General features: G+C 52.0%; 4 protein-coding genes across 4 annotated transcripts; 3 read left to right on the top strand and 1 right to left on the bottom strand.

Annotated features, from left to right (window-relative positions):
• Nucleotides 1-145: 145 nt before the first annotated feature.
• On the top strand, nt 146-2598 carry UREG_03957 (enoyl-CoA hydratase/carnithine racemase; the record flags this gene model as incomplete). The annotated part of the gene is made up of 2 exons (XM_002544394.1): nt 146-990; nt 1113-2598. The coding sequence occupies 2 exons, from the start codon at nt 146-148 to the stop codon at nt 2596-2598; spliced, it is 2331 nt and encodes a 776-aa protein (XP_002544440.1).
• Nucleotides 2599-5032: 2434 nt separating this feature from the next.
• Nucleotides 5033-6269, top strand: UREG_03956 (uncharacterized protein; the record flags this gene model as incomplete). The annotated part of the gene is made up of 2 exons (XM_002544393.1): nt 5033-5138; nt 5194-6269. 2 exons carry the CDS (start codon nt 5033-5035, stop codon nt 6267-6269), a joined length of 1182 nt encoding a protein of 393 aa, XP_002544439.1.
• A 613-nt stretch (nt 6270-6882) lies between these two features.
• Nucleotides 6883-8942, bottom strand: UREG_03955 (uncharacterized protein; the record flags this gene model as incomplete). The annotated part of the gene is made up of 4 exons (XM_002544392.1): nt 6883-8059; nt 8127-8235; nt 8424-8742; nt 8802-8942. 4 exons carry the CDS (start codon nt 8940-8942, stop codon nt 6883-6885), a joined length of 1746 nt encoding a protein of 581 aa, XP_002544438.1.
• A 1088-nt stretch (nt 8943-10030) lies between these two features.
• On the top strand, nt 10031-13121 carry UREG_03954 (serine/threonine-protein phosphatase 2A 56 kDa regulatory subunit delta isoform; the record flags this gene model as incomplete). The annotated part of the gene is made up of 7 exons (XM_002544391.1): nt 10031-10054; nt 10138-10542; nt 11269-11877; nt 11936-12289; nt 12341-12511; nt 12562-12689; nt 12743-13121. 7 exons carry the CDS (start codon nt 10031-10033, stop codon nt 13119-13121), a joined length of 2070 nt encoding a protein of 689 aa, XP_002544437.1.
• Nucleotides 13122-13580: the final 459 nt, after the last annotated feature.

Raw genomic sequence — 13580 nt, 5'->3', positions numbered from 1 at the left:
ATCACTTGTGACCGCATCTGTGCCGTATGAAAACAAGTTCCCCGCCGACGCGATCTCTGTGTAAATGTGCGTACGGCCTACCCCGAAAGCCTCTACAGGTATATAGCCTTTAGAGTAGCCTGAGCAGATTAGTCATATCAAAACAATGACAGCTCCGATAAAGCAACATGCAGAGTCCACAGCGGTTCGGATTGCGACGATAGAAGGTGGTATCACCACTATCGGGATCAATAGACCTCAGCGAAGAAATGCGATAAACTTCCCCACAGCGAAGAGACTGTACGACGCATTTCTTGCCTTCGAGAACGACCCTCGACAAAAGATATGCATTCTGCACGGGACCGGCGGAACTTTTTCAGCGGGCTTTGACCTAAGCCAGCTGGCGGGATGGGATGCACAGACAGAAGGGTCTAGGAGCAAGGAAGGCAACGGAAACCAGAAGCAGGACAAGGCCGTGGGTGGCATTACTCGGTCCAAGTTTGAACCAGTCCGTGATCGCAACGCCGGGCCTCTCGGGCCGAGCAGGATGCAGGTAACCAAGCCTGTGATTTGTGCAGTGTCGGGACACTGCGTTGCCGGCGGAATGGAGTTGAGCCTGATTGCCGATATGAGAATTGTGGAGGAGGATGTGATATTTGGGATATTTTCCCGGCGTTTTGGGATACCGCTGCTGGACGGGGGGACGGTGCGGCTTCAGTCGATTGTTGGCTTGGGACGGGCGCTGGACATCATCCTGACGGGCCGTCCGGTTGGCGCCCACGAGGCTCTCCATATGGGTTTGGCGAATCGAGTAGTGCCCAAGGGTCAGGCGTTTGACGAGGCCATGAAGCTTGCGCGATTGCTGGCGTCAGTTCCGCAGGAGTGCCTGAATGCGGATCGAAACTCATGCTACTACGCTGCGTATCAGGCGCAGTCGCTAGAAGATGCATTGTCGTACGAGTACAATGGGGCCGTGAGGGTCGCTGACCTTGGGATTCGCGAGGGACTGAGGTTTGCTCGAAGTGAAAAGCAGCCGGCGAAGCTATGAGAGCGGTTCTCTGTGATATGCATAGAGAGACGAACGGGCTTCAGGGTCGAAACGAAAGACTTTGGGTTTTATGACTGATGCATAGATGCTACGACGGAATTAATATACCTAGCGATTCTTTTGATGCGGTCTTGACACTTGCCTTTGTATTTGTAGTCTTGCACAGCGCTTCAGCTTCCAAGTGGAGCAGATTGATGTCACTCCTGAGAATAAATCTGGGGCCTTTAGGGCTTGAGCAGCGTCTGGCTCCAGAGAGAAAATTCCCACCGAAAGGAGAGATATCGGTTGAATTGAACATAACAAGATCGAATTGCCCTGGTTGTCTGGTCCCTGACATTCGGGCGCGGCCTAGATCTATTCTCCACGACAGGAATACTCTAGACATACCAGGTCCAAAAGTGAACATCTCAATCAATCAAGCAAAGATGCCAGCCACAATCCGAGTCATCGGCTCGCTCAACGCCGACATGGTCACCGTGACCCCGCGCTTCCCAGGCCCCGGAGAAACACTGACAGCAAGCTCCTTCACCACCAGCGCCGGCGGCAAAGGCGCCAACCAAGCCGTCGCCTGCGGCCGACTCTCGCGCCCCGACCCCCGGTCCTCATCAGCATCCCCAGACGAAACCGCACCGCCCATCCACATCGAAATGATCGGAGCCGTGGGCGGTCTCGACGCGCACTTTCCCACCCTCCTGCAGCCCACCCTGGAGCGTTCGGGCGTGGACATCTCGCGCATCCGCCAGATCCGCGATGCGCACACGGGCGTCGCCGTGATCATCGTGGACAGCTCCGCCGACGGCGAGAATCGCATCTTGTTCTCGCCCGGCGCCAACTACGCTGGCATGCAGCCGACGGCGGAGGTGTTGGACCTGGCGCTGGCGGGGCGGCCGCGGCCCGATGTGCTGGTGGTGCAGGCGGAGATTCCGCTGGAGACGGTGATTGCGGTGCTGAGGGGGGTGGGGCGGCAGAGGAAGGAGGAGGAGGAGGAGAACGAGCAGGGGGCGGGGATGATGGAGGTGGTGTTTAATCCGGCGCCGGCGCCGGAGGGGGGGTTGCCGGTGGATGTGTATGGGGCGATTGACCATTTGATTATGAATGAGACGGAGTGCGAGATTATGGCGCCGGGGGAGCTGAGAGGGATTCCTGAGGTGGAGGAGCGTCGGAGGCAGATTGCACGGTATTTTCATGGGTTGGGGGTGCGGTATGTGGTGGTGACGCTGGGGGCTCAGGGGGTATGGTATAGCGCGGGAGATGCGGGCGGCAAGGCGCAGGAGGATGCGCAGGGCTGGATACGATGTGTAAATCAAGTGCCGGCTGCAAAGGTGGACAAGGTGGTGGATACTACGGGTGCGGGAGATACATTTGTGGGCGGGTATGCGGTGCAGATTGCCCGCTGGCGGGAGCAAAGACGGGCAGCTGGAAAGGGCATTGATGATATGACGGATGACGAGCGCAGAGAACGGTATCACAAGGGAATCGAAGAGGCGATTCGATGGGCCGTACGGGCTTCGGCTCAGTGTGTTCAGCGGCAGGGAGCGATGGACAGCATCCCCTGGCAAAATGAGATTTAAAGCGGGAGTGAGAGACAGTGAGATGCATCAATGGTAGATCAAGTTCAATTTCCAAGGGTGACTTCTCCCGAAATCCTACAAAGGAACGTCTGTTCATCAAGTAGAGCGATGCATGGCCTTGCTCGACACGGAATCTGCATCAACCATCCCAGACCCAGCACTCACGACAAGCCAAAACCATCCCACAGGCCATCCTGATAGTTTCCCACCTGAGGCGCCATCGACAAGTCCGCTGGCTCCGTTCGCGGGGAACGATTTACTCGTCCTTTCGGCAGCAAGTCCAGCAACCGGGATGCTACAATTCCGAGTCAGTATTACAATCCCCCCGGCAGCGCACCTGATAAGCAGGATATACCTTGCGGTAATGGGGGTACTGTTTCGATTTGCACTATGTCAGCAAAACACCAGCTTTCTATTATCAACAGAACGGTCTTGCACTCACCCAGTGATGATCAACGACACGCCAGCAGTCAACCTTTCTCTTCTCGCACATGTCCTTGCAGTGACGGTCGTGACCGTCGCCGCCGTCATGGTCGTCCATGGGGGTTGACATTGCGGATGCCACGGTGGCAATGGTGAGCAGAAGATATTTGAAGGCAAGCATGGTGGCAGATGGAGAGAGAAGATTGGGCAAGTTTCAAAGGGCGATTGAAAAAGTGCAATGATGGTTCACGTAGTGGTGAGAGTCTGCGGCTGGGAGATCAGTCCGGGAGCCCTGGCCGGGCGTGAGCAGCGTTTATATAGCCAGGAAGACCACCGGGTGCCTTTCAGAAGCGCTATCCACATGTCCTGTCTCTAGGTCGTCAATCTGCCGGTGTGTAGCACGATATCAGATGCGCGGCTAGGAAGTAACCACTATTGATCAGGTTGGCAGATAATCCTCACAAGATCAGAGCGAGCTTCTCGCTTCCTGATGGTCAAAATCAGCGTCAACGGGCCTTTTGGAGAGCCTGCTGTCATACAGGTGCAGCGGCAAGACTCCGCAGCGCCTTGAGAAGCAGACTGAGCGAGCAAGATTTGTTGGCAAGGCCTTGCACAGGGTATACGAAAGGCGTCTTCAAGCACACAAGATGGAACATCGGCCAGATCGCCGAGGTGTTTGACCAGTTGCTTGTGACGGTATGCGAGCCCAGCAATTCCCAACCATCGATTGTCAACGCACAGTCAGGAATATCGGGCAGCACATCCCATTCAAGCGGCACCACGCCGCTCAGAGGAGCAGATATGTGAGATCGCACGCAATTCTTTCCTCAATGCACAGTATGGCCAAATCATGACTCGATGGCGGCAGCCACAGATCGAGGGCGGCGATATCAAAGAGCACCCCAGATTGAGGAACCCACCATGCCATTCAACGACTTGGAGTTGCAGCGTTCACTGCCGCCCGTCCTGGTGGTTTGTCTTGCCCTTTCCCTCGTAATGGCCCCTGGATCATGGGCGCTAGTTACGAGGGCTTGGCCATCCCAGGTCCTGGCCGTCCGTGTCTTCCTTAAAGAGAGCCCCTGTTTCGCAACCGGAGCTCCCGTGAGCATCGAGCTGAACGCAGCCGCCGTGGATTGCTTTGGAACTGCAAATGGACGCTGTCATGGCTGTTCATGCACGATGACCATCACCGCCGCCAGCCAATCAGCACCGCCAAACCCGCGATTGCCATGACGACAGTGAGACACGCGCTAAACCCTGATAAGTCTAGCGTGACACGCTCTCGACGCGTTCAAAACACAAGAAGCGAAGAGGAGAAGCGCAAGAGACAGAAGAAGAGAAGCAAGAGACAGGCAGACAGGAGAGGAAGAGAAGAGAACAACACGCGATCAACACCGATCAACACGGCTCCCTCTCATTCAGAATAGATTGCGCCATTCGTCTGATCCTCGCTTCCCCTCCATCGACCGTGCCAATTATAGGTCCAGCTGGGATGCCGTCCTTCCCTCCGCTGACGCTCCATATAGTTACATAGACCACCAGGCTGCCCTTCCCCGCTCTCGCGTGTTGCTTCGTCCTTTGGCCCATCTCCCATCTGCGTTTGGAGCAGTTTCCTCTTCACACATCTCACTGATTGCTCGCATCAGCCTGTCTGTCGCGTCTTTGTTTCACAAGAAACACTGCCCCTGGACGTTTGCGACGGGTGACAGCTGGCGCCTTGCCGACCTCTTTACGCGTCTCAGTTCCTCGTTCGTGACGCTGCTCAACTGGCGTCCGTGCCTGTGGTTTGCTCTTCGATCTCATATCTAGTATCATCTGCAATTGCTCGCTGCCATTGAGCTGCACTTGTGTCGGACCACTCAATTCCTCAAGGTAATGCCCGCTTCCTGCTCCTTTCTACCTGTAGCTGCCAAGGAGGCAGACCCCCGTCAATCCGAGAAGCCCATGCACCTTACTACTTCTTCAAGGCTAATGCTCTGTGCTCGTCTGTTTAGAAAACCAACTGCTGAACATGGCGGCAGTCACTCAGCCAATCTCTCCGGCTTCGAGGCAGCCGTTCGCTGTGTTGAGCGACACGCGCCTTCGAGCCGTGGAGAGCGCGAAAAACCACCAAAATGGTACGTGTGGAGAGCGAGGTAGATGCTTGCCCTCCCTGCTAACACATGGCGCTAGGACTACGGTCCTCCTCTCTCAAGCGTCCACTTGACGTTTCTGATCTCTCGGATGCCGAAAACGTGGACCCGGCATCTATGGAATCTCCAACCAAACGGTCAAAGCTCCAGTTAAGCAGTGGAATGCCCAAATCAAAGGCTCAGTCTGCCCGCCAGCCGTCATCTATCACTGCAGAAAATACGGCTAGGTCGCTCGTGTCCACCCCAGTCCTTCCACGTGCTCTAGCTACATCGACTCCGCGGTCGGCTCCATTGCGTGCTGCGGCCGGCCGTTCTCCAAGGTCTAAAGTTGCAAAGACGTTTGCTCGTCGAAGCGCTGGGTTTTGTCGCGTGGATCCGCGATCGTTTTCAAAGCGTCATGCAGGCCGTGCTCCCTTTTCCATCTCAGATGCCCTTGCCGGCACATTCAGTTTAACCTCTTTCAACGCCGAAAAATCCAAGTCGGGCAGTGGCAGTAGCCGCCGGAAAGCCTGGGATTTTGAAATACACGTTGACAGCGAGCAAGATGAGATGGCGAACTTGATGGAGCATGGAACTTGCATGCTCGACATTAGCGACGACGAGTCCAAGGGAAAAGATCTGGAGCGGGAGAAAGAAAACATCCCACCGCCTGATTTTGCTTCTCAAGTGACTCCTCTTGGAATGCCCTCGCGTGCCTTCTCAAGTCCCGACGAAATGACAGATGGACCCCGTTCTCCTCTTGGTGAACTTGACCCTAAAGACTTTATTCCCGAGGGAGAAGATGCTTCCACTTCTGTGATACAGATTCTTGAGGACGAGGAAGACGATCTCAATCCTTCCGGCACTTCATCGACTAGCTCCGAGGCACCCCCGGCTCGCAGAGTTAGTTCAACTCCACAACAAGCAGCTTTACTAAAACAGGCAGTTATCTCTTCCCTCATCAAAAGCACCACTCCTGTTACCTCTTCTAGCAAGATGCCGAATACGCCTCAGGAATCGGCATCATCGGCCGTAGAGACTGAAACTGAGGAAACCGCTAGCCCGGCTGGTAAAACTGCTGAAAGCGATGGTAGCCCCAGCAGAACTGGCCCGCCTGTAGCACCTAGTACAACCTAGATGCTGATAATAACCTCCCTTGCCCAATCCTATTTGGCATCTAGCAATTTCACGGCAATCAACCAAACCCTCTGCCCTAATGAGTGCACTCCTAACTGCTTTTCTCTGTCAATTACCTAGATTTGTCACATTCCTGATGCAGTCCTTCAATCTACGTTTTGCGTGCTTCATTGTTAGTGTGTATGAGCAATGATCTGGTTTACCCTTATGACACTCGCTGAATGATGATGAGCAATTAATGGTCACGACGCTACTGAATTATGCCCTTTGAACCAAGTTGGCTTTGCTTTGAAATCAGTACTGTTAGCTATTCAATATTTTTGTGAGTCGCCTACTGCCATGGTTTGCCTGGTATTTTGCTTTTTGGCTACCTCTGAAATACTCGATTGGAATATGCGTGCCTTTTTCTCTCTATCTTGTGTTGATCTTTGGTGTGGAGTTGATTTGGGGGATACTTGTTGTCTACCATTCCGGCTTGGTTTGTGATTATTACTGGCGTATATACATGTGAGTTTGTAATCTTTTTTGAATAAAACACAACTCAGTTTACAATTCTGGAGTATCAACATATGGTTTGAGAGTGTGAGTTGTGCCATCAATGCCCAAGCGACCTTCAGTCATCTTCTCCCGCATCATCTTCATCCTCACCGGCTTCTCCATCTCCCTCGTCCTCTTCATCCCCTTCGCGCTCCGCTTCCTCTTCGAGCTGCCTCGCTTCTTCAGCTTCTTCCCCCTCCTCACCTTCATCTTCCCCCTCTTCCTCATCCTCCCACCGCACCCGCTTCCTACGGCCTTCATCCGCCCCCAGGCCCTTCTCATCCCCCTTATGTTTCACAGGCCTCCTCCCAGGCGCCGTCTTCAACGTCCCCCTAATCTCACTCATCATCTGCCAGCACTTCGCCCCGGCCTCGCTCGGGCTAAGCACCAACCGCGCAATGTCCTCCTCGCTCTCCGCATGCGCGGGCAGCGTGAACAGCGGCAAGAAGTCGTCGTCATCTGGATAACTCGCTTTGTGCTCGAGCATATGCTGGATCTTGGCGCGCATGATGGCGCGCGCGGTGGCAAGCGTCACGTTGCCGTACCAGCCCGAGGAGAAGGGTTCGCAGGTGGGCTGGGGAGGCGGAGCGTCGGGGTGGTAGGGTGATAGGCACCGGGTGACGATGGGGTCCCGGATGTCGCATATCATCCAGGTTTTGCCGTCGTGGGCGATGGGTGGATGGCCGGTGAAGAGATGGGATGTGTTTCCTACCGTTGCGTCGCCTAGGACTTGGGAGAAGCGCGGCAGGGTGTAGCGGCGGCCGGACAAGGGGGTGGTGTTGCTGGTGGCGAGCATTTGGTCCTGAAGGGATGGATCGATGTCTGCTGCGTCGGCGCTGGGAGGGATGCGGAACATCAGAGTCTGGTAGATGCGCGACTCGGGTGTTGTTCGTGGATCGTAGCCGAATCTGACGATTGCGTCGCGCCAGGGGCCGGAGCGGAATATATAGCCGACATAGGGAACAGCAGAGCGAAGAGCGTATTTCTGTTCGTTGGTTATCAGGTGGTTGCGGATACCGCGACGGGTCCAGGCCGGCCTGTCATTGAAAAGCCCTTGGAGGATATCAATAGTCTTCCTCAGCACTTCGTCGAGGGTGTCGATTGGTGGTAGTCTTTCGCTCGGCTGCGTTGGCACGGATTCCACGTCGGAGGGTACGAGGTGAGTAAAAACTTTTGCTATGCGATTCGTATTGATCATCATGGTTTCACCGGAGAGATTTATTGCTTGTTTGACGGAGGGATTTTGACGATAGCTATGTTTGAGCGTTAGCCTCGCAAGTAACAACCTTCCCCCCTGACGTTTTCGTAACAATCACTTACTTGTACTTGAACGGCATTTCGACGTGGCTAAAGGAGGGTGGGGGAACGATGTCAACATTCGTCGTAACGCCTTTGCTCATATCGAGTTCAAAATTCTTTAGCTTTTCGTCTACGACCTTGGTTAGCAGAGAGCATAGGAAACTAGAAGGACTTTTTTAGCCAACATTCGAACGGCAATATGTTTTTGCGGAATTTAGTCATAAATGGACTTGCTGTCGTGGAATACACAAAGTCCGGTATGCCTGTGATCGAAGGTCAGCCTGCAAGCTCTAGAATTGCTATTCCGGGAAAACTCACTCCTGAAAACATGAACTCGTTCAACTTTACCAACCACTTCAATATCATAGCAGTCTGCATTATCTCTTAAACGACGTAGCAACTGCTTAGCATCACAGCTCCCTGCGGCCGGAGGTGAATCAGTGGGTCTAGAAGCTGCATCGTCCCTATAGGGCTCCTGCGATCTACGCTTCCGTTTCCGGCCCGTTCTCTTCGGTACCGTCACCTTGAGAAGCATATTATTGGCTGGTTTAGAGGTCGAGAAAAGCGGCCTGCTCATCCCATCGGCTGGATTGAGCGTGAGAGTCGCAGAGGCATTAAGCCGCGATGGGTCGAGGATCTGAGAGACGCGGATGATAAGTGCGTTTGCCTTGGTAGACTTTTGAGGTGGTGGATTACCTCTGCAATCCCAGGCCCACGCTGAAGTGAGGCGATGGCTCGATCGACGTCCTTGACCACGCATGGGTGCTCCACGTCGACGATTTCTCGCGGGGGTATGGTGTACCAGGGGGCGGTGGTAGAGCCTTTCCAAGAAGCCATGACTCGAGGAGTTTGCCAGAGATGTAGCAGGGGTATAGGGGGTATAGTAACTGGCAAACACGGTCATAAGAGCAGACGTTCAAGAGTCGGTCTACAACATTGACATTTTGGGAGGTTCATTGTTCAGTAGTTAACTAAACAGCTCTCCCTGCATCTAACTTCTATATCGCGGAATGCCAAGACCAGCAAGCAAACTCAAACATCAATGACATAATCGTGCTTAGCTAAGGCAGCTCATGAAACATCAAACACGGCGCTAGAGTTAATTCCACCTCCCACGCTGTACTCCGTAGCGTAAATTATGCCCAGAGTCTAAAAGCTCCCTTCTGGAATCGGTCGCCAGATGGAGATTATTATGGCCTCCCCGACCCTCTGCAAGCTCTCCTCATCGACCTGCGATCTCTTGAGTTCCATTGACTGCTGGCCTTCCCTGGCATCTTCTCCCTGCATCACTGCCCTCGGTGACACGAACTCTCAGACCCAACGGTGGTGATTATTATTGCTGGCCCACGTCCTCCTTTCCTCCACCGCTTTTGCCTCGCTGGAGTCTCCCCGCCTCCTGTCTCCGTGCCTCAGCTCCCGTGGTAGGTGCGAGGTATCTCGTTTGAAGAAGAAGAACAGCCGCCAGAAATACACGTCGCCATTGTCGCTCTGCTCGCTTGTTCGAGGTATGTTGTTTTGGTTTGCTTAGGCGGGTTCTGCTGTCGACTGTTTACCTACCTTTGGCTCGATCTATCTGGCTGTGGTTCTGCTGCCCGAGTCTCCGGTGACTTCACACCTCAATCTCGAAGACCACCATCCCTATCCTTTTCCACTCCGCCTCTCAATCTATCGCATGAGTTGTTCTTAGGCTTTTTTGTTTGATCGATTGGTTGCTTTTTCTCTATATTTTACTATGATTTATTTTCTTTGCAGTCTCTCACTGTTGTTGAGATAGGTTCAGCCAGAGTAGCGTGGCTACTCCTCTGTGTGCCGCGAAACGGATCCGCTGTCCCACCTCTTTTCCCTCCGAGTATAAGAGATACCGTTGTGGATAGACATATCTTTAGCCAAATCTCTTACATGTGGAAGGAGATCTGCTGGCTAAAATGAAAGGATTCAGGCAGAGAGTGGTATGCAGATTCCCGGACCTTGATCCCAATCTCGTCGGCATTGTTTTCGGACAATCGAGGATGAACGTGAATAACAGTAATAGCATGAACAGCTTTCGCGCGCGAAAGACTCGAACAAGTCCTCGAAGAAGAAAGACTCCTCATCATCATCCAACAACGCCGCTCCCCCAAATCCCGTGCCCACTTCTGCTGGACAAGGTCCTTCTCCCACGAACTCGAACCATGGAACCCCCAACTCATCCTCAACAGCGTTAAATGATACAAAAGGAAAGGGTTCTGCGCCTCCTGAAAATGCCGGCCAGCCCCAAATGACCATTCACCACAACGCCCACGTCATGCCAAGTCCAGCGCCTGCTCCTCAACATTACACTCCTCAGCAACCTCATGGGGGAATGCATCCTGGACAGATGTCGATGAACGGGCCGGGAACCCCATCTCGGCAGGTCCAGCAAATCACTCCAAGCGTGATCATTAGCCCTAGCGCTCCGGTACGCTCTCCCTTTTCTACCGAGAATTTCGCTCTTAATCTCTCCTTATTGTCGTCCTTGAACGCCCTTGATCTTCGTCCTCGCTCTTGTTTTTGCTCAGGGCCTGATTGGAATCAACTTTACCATCTATGGCTCTTGATTTTCTATCGTTAAATGAGCATAGTTTGTTGCATGTCTGTCTACACGAAGCAAAAGGACAATTTTGTGCCCGAGATCCCCTTCATATTCTGCCCTTAGCCGCCAGTTGTGCGCAATCTATTTGCCCTCTCAGATGAAGGATGGTGCTGCTGCTATCATACCCCTTCACTTTCAGCCCTTTGCGCTCCTTAAACCTACTTTGGCCGAAATACCTCTCCACCCGCCTTCTACTCCTACTTAACAACTGTTCCTCATCTTGTCATTTTCACACACGTTCTTCTTCCGTCCTAAAGTGAGCTTTCGTCTCTTCACTTTTTCATCACTTCATTTCACAGGTCACTCACTTTCCAATTCATCTCAAGTGAATTAATAACCTCAGCACTAGCTTCCTCCTCCTTCCCCTTCATATCTATCCCATGTTCTTGTCTTATCTTTTTCTGTTTCTGCCTTCCATTATCACTTCACTTTGGTTATCCGTCCCATCTATCTTTCGTCCCTTCTTTCATTTATAGCCTTCCTGGAGTTTTCCCAATGTCTTCACCTGAGAATTTTCGTGGATCTTTTCCACAGCTGACAACAGACTCACAGCATATACCACCTCCCGGAGCTGCAGAAACAATGCCTGGTGACCTTCAACCGCCCAAAGTTGGACAGAAATCCCATGCTTTCGATCGGTTGCATACAACGCCGAGAGATGTTCCCGAGGGCATTCGAACTCCAAAGCGACAGCATTCTTCCCGCTTTGACATATCGGATCAACGCCAAAGAGACCTTGAAAAGCTTCCTGGATTTCATGAAGTACCGCCAAACCGTCGACAGGACCTCTTCATGCAGAAGATTGAGCAATGCAATATCATTTTCGATTTTAATGATCCGACCGGAGATATGAAATCGAAAGAAATCAAGCGTCTGGCGCTACATGAGTTGCTAGATTATGTTGCGAATAACCGATCCGTTATCACTGACCCAATGTACCCCAAAGTGGTAGAGATGTTCGCGAAGAACCTGTTCCGACCGATCCCACCTCCAGTGAATCCGCAAGGAGATACCTTCGACCCTGAAGAAGACGAGCCAGTTTTAGAAGTTGCCTGGCCGCACATTCAAGTCGTCTATGAGTTTTTCCTTCGGTTTATCGAGAGCCAGGACTTTAACACCAACGTCGCAAAAGCTTACATCGACCAACATTTTGTCTTACAAGTGAGCAAACCCTCGTATACTCGTTTAAACTCGAGGCTAATCTGAACGGTTGTCACAGCTCCTGGAATTGTTCGACTCGGAAGACCCTCGGGAACGCGATTTTCTCAAGACCACCCTGCACCGCATCTACGGAAAATTCCTGAACCTCCGCTCATACATTCGCAAGTCTATCGGCAATGTGTTCTTTCAATTTATGTATGAAACCGAACGTTTCAATGGCATTGCAGAACTTTTGGAAATTCTTGGCTCCATTATCAACGGATTTGCCCTTCCGCTCAAACCAGAACACAAGACGTTTCTTACACGAGCTTTGATCCCGCTTCATAAAGTCAAGAGCCTGAGTATGTACCATCCTCAACTAGCGTACTGTATTGTTCAATTCCTCGAGAAAGAATCCACTTTGACTGAGGAAGTAAGTGTATCACCTCCCATGTTTTGATTTCTATGCTAACATCCTATGTAGGTTGTACTTGGACTCCTTCGCTTCTGGCCCAAAACCAATAGTACCAAGGAGGTAATGTTCCTCAACGAAGTTGAGGATATTTTCGAGGTTATGGATCCCTCAGAATTTGCCAAAGTCAAAGAGCCTCTCTTCCATCAGCTAGCCAAATCAGTTGCAAGTCCTCACTTCCAGGTATGATCAACCCTGTCTACTCTTATTTCGTTTTCTTGCTGACTATTTAGGTTGCTGAACGAGCGTTATATTTCTGGAATAACGAATACTTTTGCAATCTCGTTGGCGACAATGTGGAAACTATACTCCCGATTATGTTCCCTTCGCTTTACGAAAATTCTCAATCACATTGGAATAGGTTGGTCAAATATACAGAATCCTTTGATTTATTACAGTACTTACAAAGTACAGAACGATACACAGTATGGTATACACCGCGATGAAAATGTTCATGGAAATAAACCCACAATTATTCGACGACTGCTCCCATGAATACCGGGAACTCCAGAATAGTGCGCCCGCTCGTGAACAGAATAGAAAGGCAAAATGGCAACGGCTGGAAGAGTTAGCACGCGCCCAACAGTCAAAGGATAAAGCCGTTCGTCCGACAAAAGTGCTGCCGAAACTTGCTTCCCACCCAGAGGACCCGGAGCTTATTACACAGGATAATCGGCAGCGGCTTAATGCTTTGAAGCTGCAGGATGAGGGCACAACTGCCAAGGACCCTAATCAGCCGCGACTGCCAGAGCGGGAGGGACAGACTTCGGTTAGTGGCTCATACGTTGGTTGATAAATTCCCAGCCGTTTTTTTCTTCCCAAATTTGCTTGACTGCCCTTCTTCATCACTTGATAGACCGTATTATTGATGTCTTTAGCCGCAATGATTCTAACGTTACATACGTTTGACTCAGAGGCACCGACGTGGATCGTTCGATGATTCTCGGGGACGGCGCAGTGGGACCGGCACTGGGCATAGAAGACGCGGCGAACGACGTAGCTCTGTTGGGAGTGGCAGCGGACCGTCGTCGTCAACGCCAGCAGTTACCCGCAGTAACTCCACCAGCAACATCATGCGAACGATATGATACGATTGTTCTTTGATGAAGTTCGAACATTTTGCTGATCTGTACAATGATGACATTTGGCATGAGCAAGCTGCAATGACTCCCGTGATTTTGTTTTACCTCATTTTCCCATGCACCGGCCTACCTGCTTTGTTATCGCCTTTGCGCGCCCTCTAGTTTAATAA

Source organism: Uncinocarpus reesii, genomic scaffold (genome assembly GCF_000003515.1).
Source record: "Uncinocarpus reesii 1704 scaffold_2 genomic scaffold, whole genome shotgun sequence".
Taxonomy (NCBI): domain Eukaryota; kingdom Fungi; phylum Ascomycota; class Eurotiomycetes; order Onygenales; family Onygenaceae; genus Uncinocarpus; species Uncinocarpus reesii.
This window is presented reverse-complemented; position numbering and strand designations above follow the sequence as displayed.